Here is a 27,382-nt window from a genome sequence, read left to right as displayed (position 1 = left end):
AGTACCATTGTGGGTGACAGAGTTTAAGTGACTTGAGAAAACGTCTTTGTTACCTATATAACAAGACATAGATTATTGTGAAACCCATACCCTGATTTCCTTGATTTTTGTACAGTATATAAAAATCCACAACTACTGCAGTGGATACAACAGATGGTGTACTGTGATGTACAAGTGAGGTGACACACAATATAATAAGTTTAGTTTTGTGGGATAAAGTTGTGGCATCTTCAGTATGGTTACATATCATTGTGCTATACAAAATTGATTTTTTTTATATGAGGTGTGTAACTCAAGTGTATCAAATAGTCATTTAATGCCACACTTGAAGTTTGTAATAGGAGGGTTTGTAAAAATGTTGGATCATTACAGAGTGATGTGATTTAAATAATCAATAACATACAGGATCTATTTTTTTATGTTACTACTATATGTTTAAGGCTATAAATCATGCCCAACTTTAAATATATGTATCTTGTTATATTTTTCTATAACACTAAGTTTGAAATCTTTAGATCAAGATAGGACTTTGTGTCTTTTTTAGCTGTTTGTTTCACTAAATTTAAATGTATATGGTAAAGATAAGACTATTTTTCTTGTATCTATTTATAATAATGAACCATTAATTAATTAATGGCATACAATTTAAAGGTAAACAGTCTTGTTGATGTTGTGTAATATATACTGATAAACAGTATTGGATATAATTGTGGAAACAAGTAATATAACTGGTATATAATGTAAATATTATGAGACTGCTCTCCCATTATCATTTGTAATTTAGTGAACTGCACCAAAGTGTAGTCACATGTTGATAACTTGTGTATGCTGCGATTAGCTATCATTCAACTAATCATGCAGTGAAAATACAGGTACTCATACTGTTCTCAGCAACAACATTATGATGGTACTCATGGTTCTCAGGACAGAAATGCCACTTGATAAACCTGTATAAATCAGTTTTGTTTGGTTAAGTCTACTAAGTATTACAAATTAAAGCCATTTTTTCATTATTTCAGTAGCAGCTATTTGAAAACTGTGAAAGTAGTACTGCTAATAATAGAAGCAGTAAAACTGGAAAGCCCAAATTCTCAAAAAGTAATATTAAGTAACTTAAGCCATATTCTTTATGCAAAACAAAACAAACCAGTATAGATTTTACCAATGACTAGTTATAAATACATGTGTTAACATTACCTTTAGAGTAGTAACTATGTATATTAGCACAAGTATCTTCAATAAATATACAAGTGCTTAATTAAAAGCCATCTCTTTGGAAGGATAACCAAAGAAAGTCAAATGGGGGTTAGACTCCAAACAGTGGGAGGATGAGCAGAACTGGAAGAGGTAATAGATAAATTCGAATTTTTTTCATTTCAATCAGTGACTTTTTTTCAAAATCAGAGAGTGAATGATATTACAGTCAGCAACAACACCTACAGTGAAGCATGCTAGGGAACGAGTGCAAGTTTGGGATGCATTTTAGCCAGTGGTGTTTAAAATGTGCATACAAATTATGGCACCCAAACTGCTGATAAGTACGGCAGATTCTTATCCATCATTCTCCAAGAACCATCATCTGTAGGGAAGGGACTCATCTTCTGGCAAAGATAGTGGCCTTCAGCATACAACAAATGTGAAACAATACCTAGAAGGAAAAGAACCAAAGGAACATGTGCAACCATGGCTTGGCTTTTAAATGCCCTCATGTGAATGTTGTTATTAAGGCTGTGTGGACTATTATGGAAACTAAGTAGGTCAAATGGCAACCAAACAACATATCTAAATTATGAGAAGAAATAAAGGATTCTTAGAACATTACTTTCAGAATAACACGTTGATAAACGTGTAAAGGAGACAATCTGCACAATTCCAGTTAAAATACAATATATTATTACACTATATTACTTTTTTTATTTTCTATTTTCCTTCATAATGTGGAGTTCTAATGATTCATTGATTATTTACTTACAATTATGCATTGTTTGTTACTTCGTGTTTCTACGATTAGCTTTAATACTGTAAGTTTTTATTTTGACACAGGGATAAAGTGTATCAATGCAACAATTATCAGTGATGTCGAGAAACCCACTTGTTGAGAAATTTATATGCAACAATTAATATCAATTTCTAAATAAACCCAGGAATGAGTTTTAAGAAAGTAGAATTTATTAAAGTTTGGTCAAATGATGTAAACATTCAACGGCGTGTTTCTCAGAGAGGACCTCTAACTAATTCCAGGTTTCGTTTGTGTTTTTTTTTTTTTTTCGTAGTATAAATCTGACGTGCAAATTCGTAAAGGATAAAATGCATGTTAGTTATACTTACTGCATTTGCATTGTATTTATTTCAAATTAAAATCGGCATGCCTAACTACTTCTAAACCGTTCCATTATCTGATGTTACTTGTCATATTAATCTTCCATCTTTCCAGTTACTTCAACGACAAAACAAAATGTGCAAGAAATGCAAAAGTAACTCTGATTGGATACTCTGTTTAAGAAATTAGCACCTTATGTATGGGGCCTGGCATGGCCAAGCGCGTAAGGCGTGCGACTCGTAATCCGAGGGTCGCGGGTTCGTGCCCGCGTCGCGCTAAATATGCTCGCCCTCCCAGCCGTGGGGGTGTATAATGTTACGGTCAATCCCACTATTCGTTGGTAAAAGAGTAGCCCAAGAGTTGGCGGTGGGTGGTGATGACTAGCTGCCTTCCCTCTAGTCTTACACTACTAAATTAGGGACGGCTAGCACAGATAGCCTGCGAGTAGCTTTGTGCGAAATTCCAAAAAACAAACAAACAAACCTTATGTATGTAGTAGTTTTCTCGCCAGTGTTTAAAACTCTTAGGCTTGAAAATCACAATATTTTTCAAGTTAATTTGTAGACGTTTCTTATTTTAGTATTTCAGAATTCAAATACATAAATAAAGACATTGAAAAATAATTTATATAATACTTTTATTTATCTATATGGTTTTGCTGTTGTATTTTTCTGACCCTTTATCCCTGGTTGTTTGAGCGCCGAAATCGCTATTTGTATGATGGAGGTTCTAGTCCTATCAAAAATGCCTTTGCAACCTTGAGGGGGGTGTAATAACATAACAGCCAAACCTATTATCCATTTATAGTAGTCAAAAATTACGAAAGGCTAGCACAGATAGTCATCGAGTACTTTGCAAGAAACTCAACAAACAAGCAATTTAGTGATCCTCTAATCGTACCTTAGGGTAAGTGACCTGGTGGAATTGTGCAAAGAAAGCAGATGACAGAAAAACTGAGTGTATAATGGAAATTAATAAATGTTTCGTTCGACAAATTGTACGATACTTTTTAGTCATAATTATTTGCTAACTTAAAAATCATTCTAATAGTCAGTCTTACTAGTCCTTTAATATCATGTATCTTATTAAAAATAAACTAACACGACTCAGTGACTTTTCCAATATCTGAATGCATCACAACCATTTATAGTTATAGCAAGCATGCGAAACACGTTTTTTATGTACGTAGTACCAAAATCATGCAATTCAACATAGAATTAATATTAAGCAAATGTTCATTTAATAACCCAACATCTATTTACGTGACTAAACTCCACTAGCTATATACTATACATAACTAACTGAAAAGCCTATGTATAGAAAGAATATTCATTCAAACAAGCAAAGTACTTAAAAAAAAAAAAGTGATAATTTTAATAATGCCAAATTATACATATTTTCGTGTGAAAACTGTGTATATATACATATTTATTTCCTAGAAATAGTGATAATAAATAGGAATGTATAATAATATGTTAAATTAGCTGCTATACCCAGTGTCACCAGTACCAGTGCTCTTTAGATCTGCTGGAATACTAGGCACGCTACTTATATAATTATCAAATTATATGAATAACAACTTACGGTGTGAATTAAGGTAGGTTGTCGAAGTGTGTTTTTTGTAAGAGTGATTTATAAAATCAGAATTAAGATAAGGAACAGTAATATTATTTGATCGAAACTCGCCGTGTTTCTCATTAGTAGTATTCGTGCCTGTTGTAATTTGGTATCATATTTAATTCAACATTGAGCTTAACGTCAGTAATAAGTATGAGAGAGAACAACAGAGAAAAAAAAACAAGAGTTTCAAAATTTGAAATTGTTTACTAATGATTTTATTTACAGTCATGGTGTGAAAGGTAAAACCTAGTGTTAATTCTCAAACACAAAAATATCAAACTTAAATTACTTAATATATTATCGTCATAACCTACTAATGTTTGCTAAGAAATATTGCCACCAAATCTTCAGTTTTTATTATTTTTCAGATTTCCCCGCATCGTAGTCGGTTTACAGTTTTTTGTGCTCTTGATTTTTCGTCATAATATTTAAAATGTTGGAACTATTTCCATTTGTTGTGGCCATGCAGGTTTTGAAATCCTGCACTTTTCAGTGCCATTGCGGATTGAGTTTTCAAATCTTTTAACACCTCTACTTTGTTGATTTCACAACGGTATTGTAGTCTTTAACCTTTTGTACTGAAATTATCAAGTATATTGCGAGATAGATTTACCTCTGTAACGGCTATCAGTTGATACATTGAAATCCGTGTCACTTTAAATGCATTGAAATTTTAATAGATAAGACAATAACTTAGCAGATAAATATATTTTCTCCTTTCAACTATTATACAGCAAACATCTTAGTTTTACCGTCTCATTTTTTAAAGAGGCAACTTCTATTCTAAGTTTCAAATTCTCCTGTTCTAGGTAAGCAGCTCTGATGGCAATTTCATATTCTTTTGCTCTTCTAGCATTTCGTGACCTCTTCGCAGCTTCGTTGTTTTTGCGTCTTCTTTCCCAGTACGTATCGTCCTTCTGTTCTTCTGTTAAAGACCGGCTTCTTTTTCGAAAGCTGGACTGGTTGAGAGGTTCTGTCGTTGTTGATGGGCCAGAATCACTTGAACCTGTATAATTGGTCGCTTTACTTTTACTGTTGTTCATTCTATCTAAACTAATGTCAGGTGTTGAGTTGGTACCAGTAGCTGTAGCAGTAGTTCCTGTAGTAATCGAGGATGCGAACATCGAATAAGTAACTGTTTCAGTTCTAATAACTTCTGAAGAATCGGTATTGGTGTTTATAGCCTCGGAGTTTGGAGCTGTAGCAGAACACTCACTTTGCCAACAAGATTTTGCTTCAAAATTGTTAACCTGTCCTCTGTTCTGTGGTCGAAAACTTGACCTATGACAATCCTGCATATTATGTATCTTTAACGCCTGCTCTCTGAATTGAAGATAGGCTTGTTCAGGGTCGTCTGAAAGAAATAGTTTATGGTCAGTAGTTAGTGGGGAGTGGAAAGGATAATTGTAATGTCCCTGAGTAGACGAAACACTCGTAAGATTGTTGGGATAAATCCTGGATTGTCTGGAGAATGTATTGGTTTTTTTATACTGCACAGTAGAGTTGGATAAGCCTAAAGGGGTGGTCATATTTATGTCTGATGGTGATATTTCAGACTCTAACAGATTCGTCAGAGAAGCAGACTGATCTGTCTTCGATGGGAACTGTTCCATTAGCTTCCGTTCGTCGTTAGATTGGGAATATGAAGACTGGATCATCATGTGATTACGCTCTGGTTTGGCAGTTGAAGGACCAAGTGACTTGGTTTGTAGTTGTACAGCTGTTCTGGCTTGAACCTGGGTGTCGTTGAAACTTTGGTCTTGAGCCTCAAGTATAGATGATAACTTATTGTGACTTCTACCTTTCTTTGTGGAAAAGTCCAACGGCTGATCAGAGTCAATAGCACACTGAAGACTGTTTGTTGGTTGGTTAGGAATCAAGTATTCTCTGGGGAATCCACATTCCGAAGACGCCAACGGTAGGCAAGGTGAGACGTGGTCTGTGCTTGTCATGAGTACTGCACGAGAGTTAAGTAAAACGGGCGACAGAACGGTATTATAAAACTGGAAAACACAAGAAGTAGGCATTTGTTATGTTTTATATATTAAATATTCCGTTTAACAGAAACTTTTAAACAAACATTAGTTTATGAAGCAGGCAAAATATACATGCAATAAAATCACTATAAGCGGCTATATATTGTCAGTATTCCACTGTCTATGTCACAAATATCGATCCTAACGTCATATAAATTTTCCACGCCTAAAATAAGTGCACTCAACTTATAGCTTCACATTCGTTTTAATATAGATCTAGCAATAACACCACTTCTTCATTAAGCTCCTCCCAGCTCTTAACACGCAGGTGACGTCTAAATCAACCATTACCGAGTGTCATTTGTTATTGTAAGGTATTTGTAAAAAAAAAAAAAAACGTACATAGCAAGAGAAATGCGCCGAGACTGAGAGCGTTTTGTTATAATTAACTTTAATTAATTTTTCTTACTCTCCTATACTTCAGAAATATGAAAATGCTATTTTTCAAATGTAAGGATTTCCTGACATAAATCATGTAAAACCTTGTAGAGAGCGCTGTTACGAACGCATGGCGTGAGAAAAGCGTTAGCCACCGGGTATTTCTTCAGCGAGTCTGGGCAAGAATTCGATCGAACTATAAGATTAAGTATACAGGTTCGGTTATCTAATCGACGAAAATTTTCGTTTATTAAAAGTATATTAATGGTACAATATCTATCCTACATTTAATTTTTGGGAAGCATTCTTTGCATTGTCAACTGATGTTAAATGTCTTAGCCACTGAACGCTTATATATGTATACATACGGAATTAGATGAAAAAACAACAACTTTAAATGTAGGTGTATTACCAAAATAAAACAATCGTTAACCTTATACACATATCTAAAACATTTTTATAAATGTAAGGGTTACAGAATTGTTCAGTAAATTTGAAAATGTTGGGTTTCTAACATTACAGTCCAGATGTAAAAGTTGCTCAAGGAGATACAGATAATGTAGCATACACATACTGGTTAACAGTTGGTTTTTAATTCATAAGATTATTTTATTTTATAATACATGTTACAATTTTCTATTCAAACACGCAGAAGGCAAGCCAATTAGTAAGCTATTGCTCAGCAATAAAATCAGTCAAATCCACCAATACACTTACTCTAATCTTAGCATGCGCTAGCTAATGTAGTTCGAGTCTGAGGTGGTATCGCTAAGATGTGATGCCACAGTTTAGTTCGAATCTGAACAGTGTCATTAAGATGTGGGATAACCATCTCATTATTTCTCAAATAAATGGTCTTATTCTGAATATGAATTGCATAGAAATTACAGTTTTCATCTTAATTAAACAATGATAATATATTGAAGTGAATTAATTATTACTATACCAAGCCAAACCTAATTAAAATGATTAAATTATAAAATTTGATTATAGTAACCTACGTCGTCGTAGACTAAAGAACTCAACATTTTTTTAGTTTATTAAAATACTGTTGCATACAAGAACAGGTAATTTCTGAAATAATTATTTAAGTGACAAAACTGCCTGATCTTACCGTTTCAGAAATATATTTTATTCCAATGGCCTGAGAGGATTTAAATACAGCTTAATATTACCAATGATCCTGAATCCGTCACTTTCAACGCAACAGTCGCAATGTTATAGTTGGTCAAATTGTCCCCTGGTCTATATTTTTCTTCTGAATTGAAAACATTCGCGTAATTAGTTGTTGCTAACCAATCATATTGTACGTTTGGCCACTTGGTCCGGTTTTCTATCGTCGTCACGCTCTCACGAGAATATGTAGAGGAAGGGTTACCCCAAGGCCACGTAGGGTCATGTCATCCGTGCTTGTCCATTTCCTCAAGCTGAACGTATGGCATTTCTCTGTAAGACCAATATTTTTCCCCCTTATCTTCTTTCAGCACCCTTGTTTGACACCCCTCTTCCTGTCTACAAACCAAGAAAATAAAAATGTTGCCAAAACAGTGTTTATGGTTTCAATAATTAAAAAATAATAATCTTGCTCTATATAGCATAAGAAAATGTATTAATATATAAAATCTGAACAATCAAGTTTAGAGTAATAAACTACTTGTGTGGAAATAAGCCAAGTTGTTGTTTTGAAGTAAGCACAAAGCTACACAATGGGCTATCTGTGCTCTGCCCACCACGGGTATCGAAACCCGGTTTTTAGCGTTGTAAGTCCGCAGACATACCGCTGCGCCACTGGGGGTCAGGAAATAAACCCACAAACATTTGATTACAGAGAAGAACGTAGGTTACTTTTGGCTTGCTTTTGACCCACTTTTTTGTGAAGTCTGATTTTCGCTAAGTAATATTAATGTCTAAACTTGAAAATAATTGGTATTTAACCTTCGTATTACTGACATTTTATATAATGTTCGGTACCGATGGGATCCACGTGTTGCATCATATTGAGTCATTTTATTTTTATGTCCGTTGCAACACTGCGTGTAAAGAACTGGTCAAACAACTCAGGTGAAATGACTCATTTTTCCATGTAAGAATATACAACAGGATTAATTACTTGCAGTGCTTTAATTAGTGATTTGTTTGTTGTTAGGAACCCTTTAAACAATAATATTCTGTAACAACAAACAGTTTGGTGTATACATTGTATTAAAAAAATCCTAAGAACCCAATGACTCCCTACGAACCCAAATATTAATCCCGAGTTTAATACTCTGATATAAAATGGCGCTTATTTCAGTCGTTTCCCGTTAGTTTCTTTGAAAAAGAGGTTTAAATCTTTCAATAAATGTTAATACTAATGACATTTTTATGAGATTCGAGAGGCGCGATTAAGTATTTTTTATTTTTCAAAGTTAGAGTATACAATCAGAGAAAAAAAATTGTTGAAAATATATAAATATTCCTTATGCTTTGAGGAATGTGTAATAATCACAGCTGACTTCATAGAATTGTAGATATGGATTGTTGTTTTGAATTAAGCACAAAGTTACACAATGGGTTATCTCTGCTCTGCCTACCACGGGTATCGAAACCTGGATTTTAGCGCTATAAATCTGCAGACATACCGCTGAGCCACCGGGGGACATAGATATGGAAACCACTGGTGTTTTTTAAATATGTTTATTAAAAGTGACTAAAATGTAATTAAATATATATGAAATTATGCAGATCGTGGTTTGATAATACTTTTTAAAATAAAAAACTTAACTACACAAGCAAAATATAGATTGGATATAATAAGAATAAATTACAATCTAAAAAGTCCATTAAAAAATCCACTTTTTTGTATTAGAGTAGGCATTCAACGGAATGTTTATTTTAGCGCTGAAATACAGAATGCTTACCTCGGGTAATCGAACTCCGGATTTTGATGATACAAGTCTGTCAACTTTTCTAAGGCCCATAAGAGGGATCATTGATATACGATTTTGGATTTTGTTCGTGAACAGTTATGAATAAAGAAACTCGGTTATATAATGCTGTTTTCTTTCCAGTAATGAGAGAAGCTGGAAGATTCCACCCTACTACCAGTAAGTAACTCCACATAACCAACCATGCTTCATAGTTGTTGTTGACATTCATTGCGTTACTGCTTTCACTGCGTAAACGTATAAGATGGTCTATTTTTAGAATACTTTGGTTTTTCTCACCGCTCAAGTTCAAGGCGAAAGATATCGAAACTGTAATTCGAGTTCCAAACAGACAGATAAACAAGTCGTGAATGGTATACCGTGGGAACTAAACAGTTCTATATTTAGAATATTGTGGAAGCGGAGAAATAGGTGTGTGACGTCATTAATATTAGTCATTGCTGCTACATTTTGGCTGTTGTACAACAAACAGTTCAGCTTTTGTTGCGGTTTTTTACATCGGTGTATATGAAACGTCTATCTTTGTATTTGCCTAATTAAATAAATATTTAAAAATGACATTGCCCACAGTTTCATGATACGACAAAATATTTAATCAATAATTCACTATATAAATATAAAATGTGTTGAGACTGTACTATTGTGTACTATTAAAGATTTGTTGTTTTAACAAATATATTAAACTTCCTTCTTAATTCACCTCTGAAGAAAGATAATCTAATCTCGGAAAGTGTTTAGATCATGAGCTCTATTATTTTGTAACCCTTGAAAAAGGGAAAGTAATCCTTCAAATGTCCGTGTTTTTTTATTGTTTTTTACGATTTGTCTTCAATCATTTTTTTACAATCGCAATTGGTTGGTTGGTTGATTTGGTGTTTTATGGCTCAAAGCAGCTAGGCTATCTGTGCCCAATCGTAACTGTATCTCTACAGTTTCAGATCATCAGGGTTATTTCTATAGCTGATAACACACAATTCGCGTTTCTTAGTGACTGGATTTGTGAATACGGAGTACCAACAATTAGATAAAATATTATGCAAAGTAATACAGTGAAATTATTAAAAATATTTGCTTTTTTATGCTGTTGTTAAGCGCAAAGCTGCACGATGGGTCACTTGTGTTGTACAAAGGAAGTAAAGCTCAAAAAGTAAATAAACCTTTGGACAAAATATCCTCTTACAAGTCGAATATATTTCAAGTTAAATACGTGTGTGTCCACAGTATGGCACTGACCGTTTCAAAGATATGATGACTAAAGATGTTGACCTTTAATTGTTTCACCTCATTATTATGCAATGCCGTTAAGATAATCGTGTACTGAACTCAGAAATGACCGCTGGGTTTAACAAGAGCTAATAAAGTACAAAAGGTGAATCACCCAACACCCACTATATATACACCAGTTATTTGTTTCGATTTTGCCTACGATTACGACACACATAATACGATAAGACCAGGCTACTACTAAGTCACATCTGAATTAGCCACGTATGAAGAAAATATGTGTGAAACGTGATGGTTTATACCATACATGTCGAGTGTTAATTAGTAATTGATGTATAGCTGTAAACAGAGCAATTAATATTCGATTGCAAAATTCCAAACCTCATGTTAAATTAAACAATATAAGTATTAAAACTGTAAATAAAGTAAACGTGACTTTCTAAACCTTACTTTCTCTTGCCCCACAATGTCACAGCGGCATCTCTGCGGCCTCCCACTGCTATAAACCGGGTTCCGACTCCCGTGCTGGGCAGAGCTCAGATATTGTAACCTTATGTTTAATTCTAAATAATCAATCAACTAAATCTTATCAAAATGCTATATATGTGGAAAACGAGAGATATTGGCTGTTGTGTTTTTATAGTCTCGTTCGTTTTTTGTTTCAATATCGCCGTTTGTAACAAACTTTATTTTATTTTATAGGGACACAGGATTTTATAAACCGAGAATATTCATTAACCAATTTTAACTTTGCAAGTGGAAGATGTAACAGTTTAAACCAAAAGTATATACTCGTAGGAATTTAAATAGTGTATAAAAACAAAATTGTATTTTCCGAGATAAATCGCTTTTCAGTAAAGGCTGTGACAACGTTTCATTGCTTCATCACAACCACTAAAATAAAACTAGTTCCTTGTCATCAGTAGTTAGAAAACATTAAGTCACATAATTTGGACGTTATTGTAGCTGGATATGTATGTGCGTGTCTGTGATAGAATTTCATATTATTCCCTTTAAGCAGCGTTCTCGGCCTGAGGTTTTCGGACCACCAAGTGGTCCACTGACAGTTTACGTAATTATGGAAATGATGAGAAAGCACCGTACTGTATAGTTCCCATTGTCGTGGTTCAAATGTTCAGAAAAATTATTAGGTGGTCTAAAAATAACGCTAGAAAACTATTTTCTTATAAAAAAAAGTTTAGCACGCTTGTCATGTTAAATGTGGTCGTAGATAAAAACAAAATGGGAACCGTGCACAAGAAGTTAGTAAATCACCCTAAAAATTTAGGTGTATTGATCACGTATTATTTTTCAACTTATAAAATAAACTCGTTCTAAATTAAAAACCAAAAACTTCTATAAACACTATTGTATTTTACCTTATTTGTTTTAATTACCATTTTATTGAAAATTTAGATATATTTCAGATTTTTAATTCATTGCCTCCCCCCAAATGTTGTGCCCCCTAGTGGAAAACCTGGCTACGCTACTGAAATCATACCCCGTGCCACACAATAAGTGCTTGAAATTAATTTTGAACTCTTATATATATTTTTATAATAATGATTAAGATATTTTTAGGCTCAATCCTTAACTGTTTTTAAGTTATCTTGTAAACAAAAAACAACCTTATTATCAATGTTAACAAGGACCAATGAGAAACTATTAACATAAATTTTTCTCAGCTATTTGAATAACTAAAGATTAAGGTGCTTCACAATTCCAATCCTTCAAACACAGATTATTTCATTTATTGTATCAATAAATAGCAAGTTTTTGTTCTATACACGCACGAAACAAATTGTTCCAGAAATGTATTTTTACACGCAAAAGCTCATGGGATTCTTTCAGCTGTATTTTCGTAGTTTTTTGTTGATTTTATATAACCTTAACAGTTTGAGTATCTCCAAGTCTAAACAACTAATAATTTCTCTTTAAAACGCCAGCATTTTGATATTTATAACACATTATACAAATCAAAGGCGTTGATAGGCGCTGACAAACGGGGTTCGTGTCCCTTTTCTATTTGACAATACCCCGAATCTCCAATTGGTGTCTTGAAAAATCAAAATGAAAAGCCATGCTCTATATGGGCCTTAGTCTCAAATAATATAAACACCTAGCGGCGCTTCTATGTACAACAGTAATTCATTAGATTATAAATTCTTAATAAAATTTAGATTCTGTTGTTAAGCGCAAAGCTACACGATGAATATTTAAATTGTCAAGTTGATTATTAGTCACAGAGTAAGAGAAAGTAATAAATCATGACTTCTTTAATTGCGTTATAAACATGAAATATTTAAAACGGATCAAAATCTATCATATAATGATGCAACAAACCAGATGGGAATATAGTTGGTATATCGGAAGTAGAACCACGTCCCAAGATGAAGTAACAAACATGACGGGAAATAAGCGAGTGTATCGGAAGTAGAGCCACATATTGAGATAGACCCTCATCAGACTCCAAGATACACTAGTGACTTCACATAACAGTGCAGAATAGAAAAAATATTATAATAAAAGATGAATAATCTCGACCACAGCTACCTATGTCAATATCATCATTCATTGTTGTAAGATATTAATTATTTAATTAAAAGTGTAAAAAATACTGGATTAAGGTTTATGAAAGACCAAAGTTAAACCACGAGTAAAATTTTTAAATTACAGTTGTCGACGTTTTACTTTCATATTAAACCGAGTTCTACTAGACATAAAACTCAGTTTAACATGAAAGTGTAACGAGGCTTAACACCTACGATTTATGAAATATACCAAGAATACATAAACTTATCTTGTGTCGAAGCTTTGTGTTTAAGACACTTAGCGGGTTGTGGGCTCGAATCGTATCACCAAACATGCTAAAACGTGTCAGTTTGTTTGTTGGCTGATAATACTAAACACTGGTGAGAATAGTACAAATCGCCCAATTTGTTTGTTTTGAATTTTGCGAAAAGCTACACGAGGGCTATCTGCACTAGCTATCTCTAATTTAGCAGGGTAAGTCTAGAGGGAAGATAGCTAGTCATCACCACCCACCGCTAACTTTTGGACTACTCTACTCTTTTACCAACAAATAGTGGGATTGACTGTAACATTATAATGCTCCCACGGCTGAAATGGTGAGCATGTTTGGTGTGACAGGGATTTGAACCCGCGACCCTCAGATTACGATCGAGCGCCTTAACGACCAGGCCATGACGGCCCAACGTGTCAGTTAATCCTATCATTTAATTCTAATAGCCAAACAGTTGACGGTGATAATGTTGAATAGTTGATTTCCCTTTTAGTCTATCGGTTCTAAATTAAGAGCGGCTACTGCAGGTAGCCTTCAAGTAGTTTTGCGCAAAATAAAAAAAGAAAAGGAAGAAAATAACAATTCTATAAAACGATTGTTTTGAATTTTGCGCAAAGCTACTCAAGGGCTATCTGTGCTAGCCGTCCCTACTTAATCAGTGTAAGACTAGAAAGGAGGCAGCTAGTAATCACCACCCACCGCCAACTTTTGGGCTACTCTTTTACCAACGAATAGTGGGATTAACCGACACATTATAACGCCCCACGGCTGAAAGGGCGAGCATGTTTGGTGTGACCGGGATTTGAAACTGCGACCCTCAGATTACGAGTCTAACGCCTTGACACGCTTGGCCATGCGGGGTCTATATAAAACCAAAGTAGTATTTTTATGGTCTTTATGAATTGAAATAATAATGTTTTTCTTAGTTTAGGCTTTAGTTAATGATTAACATTATATAACGAACGAAATTACAGCTAATTCGGTAAGTTTGTGAACTTACATCGCTAAAATTTGAAGTTCGTATCCCGCAGAGGGCAGGGCGCAGGTCATCTATTGTGTAACTTTGCGCTATAAAAACAACAGCTTTTCGGCAACTAGTGGAATATGAATAGCAGTAAACAGGCAATACCTTTACCTTAAATACAAAGATAACACTTTTTTTTTTCGAGAGCGAATCAGTCACAATTAGTTGCAATTTTGGAATACTGTGACCATACAAACACACACAACAACTGTTATTTGCTCAAAGACTGAGGGTTTACTTCTTCTGTCGTCAACCATCTCTTCTTTCCTATGCACACAATTTTTCAACCCCGCATCAAATGTTACCTAAGAAACGCCTTTATGTATCTATAGAAAACAGAAATCACAAGAAAAACAGTACATTAAAAACCGTTATCAAGTTTAAGTGAAAGTGTATGTTTGTATTTGAAAATTAATTTAAACTAGAGAACTAGTAAACAATCTAAAAGTGATTTGAATTATTGAATAAAAAACAAATCTGAAAAGTTAAATAACTATTGATAAGTTAGAAACATGAAACATCATGTTTCGCTTTACAGTTTCTTAAGAATACCCCCAGTGGCATTGCGGACTTACAACGTTAAAAATCGGGTTTCGATACCTGTAGTGGTCAGAGCACAGATCAGTGACGTATAGCTTATAGCTCCGTCATCTTTAGACGGATTTGAAGCATAATCACAGTTTTGGACTCAGGAGGTCAAACCCTTTCGGTTGATGTATTTGACTACGCCCAAGGTCTCACAGGTTAATTTACTCTAATCTTGCCTAAATGAATTTCAAGTGTCACGACTATTTAGGATTCAGTTCTGTTCATGTTTGAAGTCTAACATGCAAGTAATGTCAGACAAAACTCACATATTTTGCGTAATATGCCAAAGCGACCTTCTGTGAAACAAAACAACAACTTGAATATCATTGCTACAATGATTGCGTGACTTTTCTAAAACTGAACGAAGTATTCTTACCAACGCAGGATTTTCTTAGTTTTCATCACTTTTATAAGATTCATCCTTAAACTAGGTCTTACATTAAAAGAAAACTATGTATGTAATAGGATTTGCTTCTGACTAGACAGTTTCGTTAGAGTTAACGGTTGTCTTTGAATTTTACGTAGATTGTTTACACAAACCTGTAACGCAATCATAAAACATTGTTTGTTTGTTTGTTTGTTTTGAATTTCACACAAAGCTACTCGAGGGCTATCTGTGCTAGTCGTCCCTAATTTAGGAGTGTAAGACTAGAGGGAAGGCAGCTAGTCATCACCACCCACCGCCAACTCTTGGGCGACTCTTTTACCAACGAATAGTGGGATTGACCGTCACATTATAACGCCAACACGGCTGAAAGGGCGAGCATGTTTGGCGCATAAAACATTGTAATAATAATTATAGAGTAACAGTCACAGGCTTTAGAAAAACCAACTTTCTTCTGTGTGAAGATAATTGCGTGTTTTTCTTATATATCAGCGAGAATCAATTATTACTTTTATTTATTTTAGAGTGTACTCCTAAAATAGCAAATTCAGTGTAAAGTTTTTAAGTTGGATTGTTTGTTTTGTCTTGAAATTCGCGCAAAGCTACACGAGGTTATCTGTGCTAGCCGTTCCTAATTTAGCAATGAAAGAATAGAAGTAAAGCACTAGTTATTACCACCCACTGTCAACTCTTGAGTTAATCTTTTACAAACGATTTGAGCCGCTCTGTCGCGGCTAAAAATTCATTATTAATAGTTCAGATCTTGATAGATTATAACGTTCTCACAAAGGAAAGGCGAACGTGTTAGGTAGATCGAAAATTCGTACCCACAACGCTCAGATTGCGAGTCAATCACTTTAGCCACCTGGCTCTGTCGGGCTCAAAGGTGGAGAAGGAATTTTCACTGTAACACACATATTATGCTACTAGAACCTATCAAGTTTTTGTTATTGTTCTAATTGAGAGCTATTGCGTCATAATATCGTGATTTCCTGTTTCTTTATTAAATAAAAGACAAAAACAATTCAGAACTTAATATACATATAAAGAGTAGCATAATAATAAAAGAAACGTCCACAAGATGGCAGAATTTCAATCCCTCGAATTACCTTGAATTTTGAAAATAAAATTCGTAAAGCGAATACGTTAAACTTGACTCCAGTAGTCAACTAAGACTCGTTTATTTTTCCTTAGGATTTTCTTCCGAATGATTTGTTTGCGAATGACTTGGACATTCCACGATTAATAAACGAATAACCCCTTGACTACATAGCAAGACAACATGCTTAAAATATTGTAGAAGTGATTGTGAATGTGATGGTTCGAGTGTAATGATTAAGGTAAACCGTGTGCTCAGATCAGATGAAGAAAAACTTATTCGAAGACATCCCAATCTATCTGACCTACTAGTTGAATTAGAGATTCACCAAACGATTATTGGATTGACAACAAAACACACACACACAACCAGCATAATAGAATTCTAATCTTCAAAAAGGGGGAGTGGAATAATATATACGAAATCATTAATTTCATTACGTATTTACACTAACTACATAGTAGTTCCCAAAGATGCAGTACTGAAGATGAAGATCATTTCCCTAGTTATTCTCAAACTAAATCTGTTACTTCTGCAATGAAGAGTAAATATCATCAGGATGATGTGATACTCAGTATGGTACCACCAATATGGGTTATATCCATACTGATTTTATCATGTCATATTTTTATTAATATTTAGTTAATTCTACAATGAAGAGTAAATATCATCAGGATGATGTGATACTCAGTATGGTACCACCAATATGGGTTATATCCATAGTGATTTTATCATGTCATATTTTTATTAATATTTAGATAATTCTACAATGAAGAGTAAATATCCTAAGGATGATATGATACTCAGTATGGTAACCCAATATGGGTAATATCCATACTGATTTGATCATGTCATATTTTCATTAATATTTAGTTTTGTTTTAGTTGTTCTGAACTTTACTGATCGAGGTTTATCAGAACTGCCTTAAATCAATGGTTTCCGAAACGACTCTCTATTTAACATCCTATGCTCAGTACTAAAATATGATGGACTACCTCGAGAAATAGGTGTTAATAACAAGATATTTTTTAGAAATTTATATACTGCAAAAATTATTGGAATAGATGTACTTCAATAATTTAGTTTATATCTTGTTCAAAATACGGTCATTATTAATCAGGCCTGGCATGGCCAAGCGCGTAAGGCGTGCGACTCGTAATCCGAGGGTCGCGGGCCCGCGTCGCGCTAAACATGCCCGCCCTCCCAGCCGTGGGGGCGTATAATGTGACGATCAATCCCACTATTCGTTGGTAAAAGAGTAGCCCAAGAGTTGGCGGTGGGTGGTGATGACTAGCTGCCTTCCCTCTAGTCTTACATTGCTAAATTAGGGACGGCTAGCACAGATAGCCCTCGAGTAGCTTTGTGTGAAATTCAAAAAACAAACAAACAGTTATCATGTATAAGGTCATCCCATAATTAATGTTCGAAAATTTAATGCAGAAAGTGCATCATCATTTCTGTCTTTGTAGAAGACTTTAATGACTAAAATATGTAGTAGGACGTGTATAAAAATGTTCAGACAAATAAAACAAACTAACCCAACTTCACTTTTTCATATCATTAATCAAATAAACCCTTACGAAAATGGATGTGTCTGAGAGGCACATTAGGCATATAATGCTTTGAGCTTAAAAAGGGCAATAGTGCAGCAGAAACTACATGACACATTGAAGGTGTTTATGACGATGAAGTCTCTCAATGAAAGAAAATGTCGAAGGTGGTTTCAGAAGCTCAGATCAGGTGATACAGCTTAAGTGATGCACCATGTTCAAGTCGTCCTGTTGAATTTAATGATGACTTACTGCTGGCCACATGATGAAGATTGTGCTGTAACAGTTGAAGAACTAGCATAGAAGCTTAATTCAACCCATTCAACAGTTCATGTCATCGGTAACAGCTTGGAAAGGTGTCAAAACTTAAAAAATGCGTTCCCCACGAGTTGACAGAAGTCAACCTAAGGGCAAGAATGGACATTTGCACTTCTCTGCACTCTCGTGAATGTAATTCACCTTTCTTGGACAGGTTAGTGATCGGAGGTGAAAAATTTATATTTTATAAAAATGTTAAGCGGCGCAGACAATAGCTCAGTGCAGGTAAACTGGCTGAAGCACAGCCCAAAATGAACCTTTACCCTAGGAAGGTATTGTTAAGCGTTTGGTGGGATATTGTTGGTGTGATTCACTTTGAGTTGTTGCCACTCAAATAAATATTACATCAAACTTCTATTGTCAACAGTTAGAGCACTTGAATGTTGCAGTCAAAGAAAAGAGGCCTGCTTTGATCAATCGTAAAGGTGTTGTATTACACCAAGATAATGCACGACCCCATACAGCAAGGATCACATCTGCAAAGAATGAAGAGCTAGACTGGAAAAAAAACTTCCACATCCTCCTTATTCTCCAGACCTCGTCCCATCTGATTATCATCTATTTTGTAGTTTGAAGAACTATCTTGATTGAAAACATGAAGATGTCAAAATTACCCTCTCAATATACTTTTCCCCCAAACCCCAAGAATTTTATAGAAGTGGCATTCAGAATCTGGTGAATCGTTGGCAAGAAGTAGTTAATACTAATGGGATATACATTATTGATTAAATAACATTAAAAGCGTTTGAAATCCTTCGATTAATACTATCAGCAGAATGTTCTTTATAAAACTGTTTACCTTATATTAGAATATACAACTGAACACATTTGATTCTATGAAAAGCAAAAAGTTCACATAGCTCTTAGCCTTATGTTTGTTTGTTTGAACTAATGGGCTATCCGTGTTCTGCCCACCACGAATAACGAAACCCGGATTCCAGCAGTGTGAATCCACGGATATTCCGCTGTACTACTGAATTGGTCTTATGATGTACATTATGTACATTAAACATACAGTTAAATGTATGCAAGTGGAAATCACTTGAAGCATCCCCGTATGACAGTAGTAATTGTCCAGACTTATAACACTAAAATCCGGGGCTCAATACCCCGTGATGGACACAGCTGATAAACCCAATGTTGTTTTGCTCTAAAGCAAACAAAGGATAATTGAAAACCTACTTATAGCGGACTAAACATTCCAGCTCCGGATGCTTACTGGTCATCTGAACATACTGGATTTTAAAAAGCAAATACAATTTAAATATCTAATAAAATTACTCTAAACTTCCAAAATCACATGTTAATTTTAATATTATCTATTTGAGGTGACAATAAAATATTGTTATTCATACATTTAGAATTATAATCGTAAAGTTGAACCTACTTATTTAATTTTGAAAATAAATATCTAACTGAACCCGTACTAGTACTCTGGCGATTGTGACATAAGTCTAGAAACCCGAGCCCAAAATAGGTGGTTTGTATAAATCGACGGACATGTACCTCCCTGAAGAATAGTGAATGAAACGTATTAAAACGGAAGACCTATATCATGGTGGAAAGTCTATTGCACAGTGAGTTACATTAACGAACGAAACATCTGATACACAGCCAGTGTTGAAACAACAAATTAAACCTTCCTGTTTTAAGTATCATTTTGGTAACTCCAAACTGTAAATCTTACAGTGTTGTTCCTTTTTCTTCTTCCACTGAAGGTATAATATCATAATTAGTTTTTAAGTAACGTATGAGAATTTCGGAAGTTAATGTTAGAAATGAAATACATTGTTGGTAATTATTTATAAAATAATGTTTCTGTTTCTGACCACAATTTCTTCCTCGAATGTCTGTCCATGTAGCCTTTTTCCCAAAACTAATAATAAGGCTGTAGAGTGACGCATACAAAGGGTTAGAACACAAAAGTCTGGAAGTGTGCTTACCTATACTCAAGGGGGAACCTTTAATGACGGAATATACTGTGGTACTATACATAGAAACGTGCCACACATCACTTGGCTGGGCCCCAGTAATATCGAGCAGCTTAACCCTTTGTTGTCACATTAATTGGAAGGAGGGAATAGCGGAGAATAAATTCGCAAATGCACTTTAAGATGGACTGTGTTGGGGTACATACAGTAGAATGTACCCCGCGAGGATTATAATGCCACAAGAACCAACTAGTTTCGTATTCAGCAATTGAACAAATTGACTTAATCTAAACGCGATGCTCACTGTAATATTTACGGTAGCTTTTGGGACTCGAGTTTGTGTGACTAGGACGCAAAGCTTAAAAGTTCTGAAAGAATTAGGAAAAGGAATAGAAGTCGCTTAACGATTGGTTCGTCAACTGACCGGAAGTTGAATGAGAGTTGGAAGGCTTACTTGTGTTAGTGTTAACAATGAAGTAACATCGTCAGCGTGTAATCAGCTTCGGCCATTTTGGTTAAGAAAATAAATATGTGCAGAGTTTGATATTTTACATAGAGATTCGGTAGTAAAATTACAATCTTGGCCAAAAGCTGCGTATGTCTATATTTACCTGACCAATTTATTCACCGATTTTGATAAATAGGAAGTAACTTAGATGACAGTGGTTGTTGTTCAGTTTTAGTGCAAAGCTAAATAGCGGGCTATCTTTGCTATGAATACTACGGGTACTCGAACACCGGATTTCAGTAAGTCCTGGAATTAACACTGACACATACAGTATTACATTTGATGTAAAAGAGGAATTTGTATATGGTTATAGCGTTCAAATGTGTCAAAAGTTTACATTTATTATCACAATTCCCAGTTCTTGTCTGTCCTGAAAATGCCTGCGCAGCTTACTATCTAAATGCGCATTTCATTTCAGCGGATGTAAATTAAAGATGAATGCAAATATACTTTACTATATAAATATTTTACTTATAGAAGCACTGTTGTAATAAATATAACAATTTGACTGCAAATGTTTTACAGGTCTTTGCTAATAACAGAAATAAACATTTGTGTGGAATAGAAAGCTTCACCATTTCTCCAATGAGAAACGTCATCCAAATTTCATCTCGTTTGAATTTTGAATTTCGCGCAAAGCTACACGAGGGCTATCTGTGCTAGCCGTCCCTAATTTAGCAGTGTAAGACTAGAAGAAAGGCAGCTAGTTATCACCACCCACCGCCAATTCTTTTACCAACGAATAGTGGGATTGACTGTTACATTATAACGCCCCCACGGCTGAAAGGGCTAGCATGTTTGGTGTGACGGAAATTCGATTCTGCAACCCTCGGATTACGAGTCGAACGCCTTAACACGCTTGGCCATGCCGGGCCCAGACAGGAGGGAAGTTCACTAGTTAACAACGTCCACTGCGAGCTCTTGTGAGACCAAAGTGTGACATTTGAACGACGTTAATATCGCAAACCCACGGCTACGAAGTGCGGAGCGTATTTTTGTGGCAATGCTTGTATCCACAGTTTGTGCACATTAACTACTAGCTACGTCATGTCCTGTTTAGCCTAGAAACTATAGTTGAAAAGCAATAAAATTCCTTTAAATGACCATCGCTACGAAATTTGGTTTTACAACTTTTTAATGTATAAATTAACTTATTATTTTCATTAGCTGGAAGCAGTTGTTTTGATTGTGTAATTTCGTGACTTTAGTCTGTTAAGTATCAGTATACAGATTGTGAGCTAGGATCATCTTCAATCAGTTTTAGCTTTTTAAGGATTTAGTTTCTTCCGTGATCTCCATTTGAAATAACTTGGTCTTCAGCAAGACCCATTAAGTCGCGAAATGATTGGTATAAATATACACGCGCAGCGGTTTAGAATCTGTTTATCCTGGAGCACGGGCAAAACCAATATGGTTTCTTCTTGTTCATCTGAATTCAGTCCATGTTTTGGACCAGGGAGGGTGGAGGTCAACATTGACCTCTTCCTCCATTTCAGGAGTTGTTATTTTGTTTGTACTCTTACTGAATTCTAGATAATAGCCCTTGTTACGTTGTTTGTTGCATTACTTACATTATAACGCCCCCACAGCTGGGAGGGCGAGCATGTTTGGTGCGACCGGCATTCGAACCCGCGACCCTCGGATTACGAGTCGAATGCCTTAACCACCTGACCATGTTAGGCCAAAGGCGTCGGAAACAACGAGTAATAGAAACTAAATAGTGTATTTGTTAATGGTGTAAAATATTATCATAGAAAATAGAAACTAGAAACAGATTAAGTGTTCAATGCAATGGTATCTTGCTTGTGAAGCCTCTGCTTTACACAGATCATTAAACATTATTTTCATACCGCCATATTTATCAAAGTTTGATTGTACAATGTAATCTCAGATTCCTGTATTACTCCACACAGTTAAGTCATAATGTTTAAGCGGCTTTTGAACTTCTCGATTTTTGCATAGGCCCGCAATTTCAATGATGTTTATATCTGGACTTTGTGAAGGCTAAACCATGTTGTATGATTCCTAACCAGCCTTTTTACTGAAAAGAAATAATTCCACTACACCTGCTTTTGTTTTGGATTACTTTCTTGAAGGAAAATTAGTCCCCACCCGAAGAATCGTGTTTCTGAGGGAATAACATGACGGGTCGGGATTTGCCTGTACTTGTCAACAATCAAGGTCCCATCAATTTTGTATGGATTATTAACATCATTGACTAAGATGCAACACTAAACATGTACTGAACCCTAACATGCTTCATTTTAGGTGATGTTTTATTCTGCCACTGATCAAACTGCTATTGATTGTTCTCAAACAGTTATAACTTGGATTCATATCTAAAGAGCACACGTTTCTAACTGTGCTCATTACATTACTTGTGGCCAAGGTTTCGATCTTTTGGTTTTCCAACAGTTACTCGTCCACAAAAGCCATTTTATTCTAATGTGTGTCTTTCTGTTCTAGAATAAACTTTCACTCGCGTATTTAAAACAAGGCACGTGCTCGATTATTGTTTATCTCGTAAAGAACATACCCTGATATACTCAACACGACATTTGCATAATTTAAGTTTTCTACGCCAAGAACTTCTGTTGCAACACTAACAGTTTATTTTTCCTTCTAAATATTATATACACTTTGCAATGAGCATTCTTGGCCTTCAAAAACTGATTTGTGCATCCTTGTCATGCAGTATTTCAGTTGTGGGGTTCATTACTGAGCATAGTATGACTGCTTGTACTTTTATAGATTTTGCGCTGATGTGGTACTTCCTGATTGGTTGAATAACAAATAATAACAGTGTAAATCATCTACACATTGCCATACTTCAGTGCAGTTCTTTCTACCAAGATGAAGCAGTAACATCTCTATAGTATTTGTTTTTATACATATTTTTATCTCCCCGTTTCCATAATTATTTTCAGTACTGTATGTCCTTAAGTAGATTATATACTATTATCTAAGATCGTTTTACAGCATTACTTGTACTGTCTGATCTATACAGTAGGCCAGATGGGTTAAGGCGTTCGACTCGTAATCTGAGGGTCGCGGGTTCGAATCGCAATCGCACCAAACATGCTCACCCTTTCAGCCGTGGGAGCGTTGTAATGTTAGGATCAATCCCACTATTCGTTGGTAAAAGAGTAGTCCAAGAGTTGGCGGTGGGTGGTGCTGACTCGCTGCCTTCCCTCTAGTTTTATACTATAAATTAGGGACGGCTAGCGGAGATAACCCTCGAGTAGCTTTGCGCGAAACTTCAAAACAAAAAAACAATCTATACAGTATCGTCTCGAACCCGTCATAAATCCGCAGTATCCTAATTATAATATGATTCGTTGTTTTACGTGATAAAATCCACATTTCAGAATATTGAATATGATTATATTATTTTTGTCATAACAGGAACTAATGGCAAACAAAAAATTGTATATCTACTCGATAACCGCAAAATCGTGATCAAATGTTAACTGGAAATACCTCCTTTATTTTTGTTCTAATCGTGTGAGTCATAGGTGTCCGAAGTGAAACGTGTGTTTTTGTGGAGCCAAAGTTTGAAGGGTAATCAAAATTACAGAATTGCGCCTGTCAAATGCAGGTGGAAACTGGAAGGTTGCTTCCCTTTGAAAGTAACACCTTAGTGACAACGTGAGTTTATTTTCATGCAGTGGAAATCAGACTACTATGATAATCAGGAAAACTACAGATAAAATTAGTGTGAAAACAAGCAGTTTAATGATAGATTTACACGATATTTTACTTTTTACCCTAATAATCTTTTAACTTTTCAAGCATTTATCTTCAGCTACTAAAATAACTTTAAAAGCTTCATTTAATTTACACCGAGTAATTACTTCGAATAGTAAATTCTGTTTAGGTTATAGAGAAATTGTCAAAATTTATGGACCGAAAGTTGGTGTTATATTCTTGTTCTGATGGTTGTGGAAGTTTATTTTATTATTGGCGTTTTAATATAAATTAAAACGATAAAACACACACACACACAAATTCTATGAGAGATAACCTCTATTTAAAAATGCTTGTTGGTATTTAAACAGAATGCTAGTATTTTTTTTTCTCTTTGTCTTTCCCAGTATAAAATAATCTTTGAAACCGATATGAGTTTTGTGTTAAAATTTGTCTCTGTTGTTTCAAATAATCCTGATTTGTTTGTTCGTTTGTTTCGAATTAAGTACAAAGCGACATAATAAGTTATCTGTGCTGTTCCCACCACGGGTATCAAAATCTGATGTCTAGAGATGTGAGTCCACAGACATGCTGCTGTATCAGTGGTGGACGAAATGATTCTGAAAATGACTAGACGCCAATAAAACAATCAACTCTGAAATCTGTATGGCATATTTCAATCTGTTCTCTACAACGTTCGACAACAGCTATCATTAACGGTCGATGTCAGATCACAGTTTGCTTATGTACAAAGTGTTTTATGTATCATCTTATAATTCTCAGTATAATTTTAAACATTCAAGTAGGACAAGTTGGAAACTGAATCATAATGTGCATTATGGGGGAAAAAATGTGATTTAATAAAGCTCTTGTTCAATAAAGGAGAAAAAAGCGAGAGAGTACTGTTTCCTCTCAGTTAAAAACACCTATCAACTGGCTGGAAATATACAACATGTGTTGATCGTGAAAATACTATATTATTTAGTTTGTTCTAAAGTTAAAACATGGACAGGGTAATATTAAATCTCAAGTTCCAGGTAGTAACGGTTGTTTTTCACATCCGTACATATTTAGAAAGACACTCATTACAAGCACTGTTACTTGAATGCACTATACTCTGACGACTCTACTCTTGTCACGAATAACAAGCAACCATATGTCACTATCTCAATCCTTCGTGACGTTCAGTCTTAATAATGAATCGTGGGAGAATTGTAACGCAAGAAAAATAAAACGAAAAATCGGTTTTTATTCAATGGACTTTGTACTACTGACATTTCAATTGCTAGCATAAAACTATTTTCGACAACAAAGCAGATATCCAATTCCGTGTGTACATCTGTAATTGATATTTTTGAAGTAAACTCCTCGGCCAAACTGTACTCGCACAGGTACATACGCTCATGGTGCACTTATTATGGCGACCTGGGTGTCTATGATCATATAGAACATTCCTGGAATTGTTGATTCTGGATACCAAGTTTGATTAATCACGTTCGTCGTCACATATGATCTCAATCCCTTTCGCTGCCATGTTTATAACACATTATTATATATACACAGAACCACGTGTTGTGTTACTGATATCCTATTAACTGTTTATCGTATAAAACTAAATTTTTAAATAATAATTGATATATTTCATAAATTATTAAATGTCTCCAGACTATGAGAAGTGTTCAGAAAAATAATTATTAGGGCATTTATTTTTTAACTTCACAATTGATATGCAAAATTTATTTTTAAAGTTAAATCAATACACAGGCGAGGGGTGTCTTTTACAATTCAGTTTGTTAAAAAAGTACAACGAAGTTCCCACGGAGAGTGGGGTACCCTTCCAAGACAAGTCTTCCATACTAGATAGTACAAAGGTCAACCCACCAGGAATAAATTTAGTATATAACAATAAAGCCACATTCTCAGCATCACTAATTGAACATTTTCCAACCTTTTATTTTTCAGCTACCACCTTTTTATGCTTAGTTTGGAACTGAGATACGAACGATTTAACCTACGATTCGGTAAGGAAGATCGAATCATCACGACAGTCAGTAGCAGGATGAGCAGACAAACTCTTTGAAAACAGCTACTAGTGTAACATTGCAATCGACTTGCTGCACAGTATCTACTAAGGTGGACCTAAACGGTTCCTGAATATCTGTGTCATTTGTGCTTAGCTGTTAAGATTGTGATGAGTAGACCGAATTCAATCATCTTACCACTTGATGTCACTTTTTGCAGCCCCAACATTGAAAAAACAAAACAAAAAAGAAACGGGAAATGCCTTCCTTTTAGCCTATGAAAATGTCAAAACAATTTCAGTTCAAATTATTTAAAAACAACGAAAACAGATCAGCTGGTATTTTTTTTTTTCAACAACGTCTCCCAGTGGCTTCTGAGGGAGGCTGTTTAATTTAACGATTCTACAGCATACCTGTTTCTCAGAATATTAACACTTAATGTCCCTTTTTAAGGCTAAAACAAATGTTGAACAGTCTCATGTCAGCATTTACGTCTTCGTAGTAGTGAAAGGGTTAAGATAAATTGCAATACATCTAGCTTGTGAAGAATAAAATGATATGATTACAAAAGTTCGTTATACGTTTGATATTAAATTCATGCTCGTTTCACAAAACCAAAACTTAGCTAAGGATTTTTATATTCATTTTTTCAGAGTAATGTTAATCTAATATTATTTTAAGAGGTTTTGTGGTTTAACAAATTATCATCGTAGACATATTTTATAAGAAATAACTTACCTTCAAACATTTTCCCAATCGCACGAACTAACATTTTTCTTAAAACATATTCATAAAATTAATTTATATGAACGCTTCCTACGAAACTGGGAAATATATTATTCTGAAATGTTATCTACCCAAAAGTAATTTCCACGAGATTATTAATGTAAAACATTAATAACTGAAACAGTATGAGTGACGTTCTTCTCGGGGTTGATATCCATACACGTCATTATATAGAGT

General features: G+C 34.8%; 1 protein-coding gene and 1 long non-coding RNA gene across 4 annotated transcripts in view; one reads left to right on the top strand and one right to left on the bottom strand.

The window, feature by feature from the left end:
- Window positions 1-11,344, top strand: part of LOC143229733 (uncharacterized) — a 36,160-nt gene extending 24,816 nt beyond the window's left edge. Inside the window, exon 6 of one of the 2 annotated variants that reach the window (XR_013016031.1) lies at window positions 11,208-11,344. This is a non-coding gene — a long non-coding RNA (uncharacterized LOC143229733). The other variant, XR_013016030.1, reaches the window with a different exon arrangement.
- LOC143229732 (uncharacterized) lies at window positions 4,119-9,510 on the bottom strand. 2 transcript variants are annotated; one of them, XM_076462476.1, is made up of 3 exons: window positions 9,255-9,510; window positions 7,469-7,866; window positions 4,119-5,943 (listed from the first exon to the last, which is right to left on the bottom strand). In XM_076462476.1, the coding sequence occupies exon 3, from the start codon at window positions 5,890-5,892 to the stop codon at window positions 4,660-4,662; it is 1,233 nt and encodes a 410-aa protein (XP_076318591.1). In that variant the 5' UTR covers window positions 5,893-5,943; window positions 7,469-7,866; window positions 9,255-9,510; the 3' UTR covers window positions 4,119-4,659. The 2 variants fall into 2 exon arrangements, with proteins under 2 accessions (XP_076318591.1, XP_076318590.1); XM_076462475.1 differs by lacking the exons at window positions 7,469-7,866; window positions 9,255-9,510 and having other exon boundaries at window positions 4,119-6,412.
- Window positions 11,345-27,382: the final 16,038 nt, after the last annotated feature.

This window comes from Tachypleus tridentatus, chromosome 10 (assembly GCF_004210375.1).
Source record: "Tachypleus tridentatus isolate NWPU-2018 chromosome 10, ASM421037v1, whole genome shotgun sequence".
In the NCBI taxonomy this organism is placed as follows: Eukaryota; Metazoa; Arthropoda; class Merostomata; order Xiphosura; family Limulidae; genus Tachypleus; species Tachypleus tridentatus.
This window is presented reverse-complemented; position numbering and strand designations above follow the sequence as displayed.

Bases quoted from the DNA above. Each gene is read 5' to 3' on its own strand.
- LOC143229732 (XM_076462475.1), bottom strand. From the start codon at position 5,967: ATGCCTACTTCTTGTGTTTTCCAGTTTTATAATACCGTTCTGTCGCCC.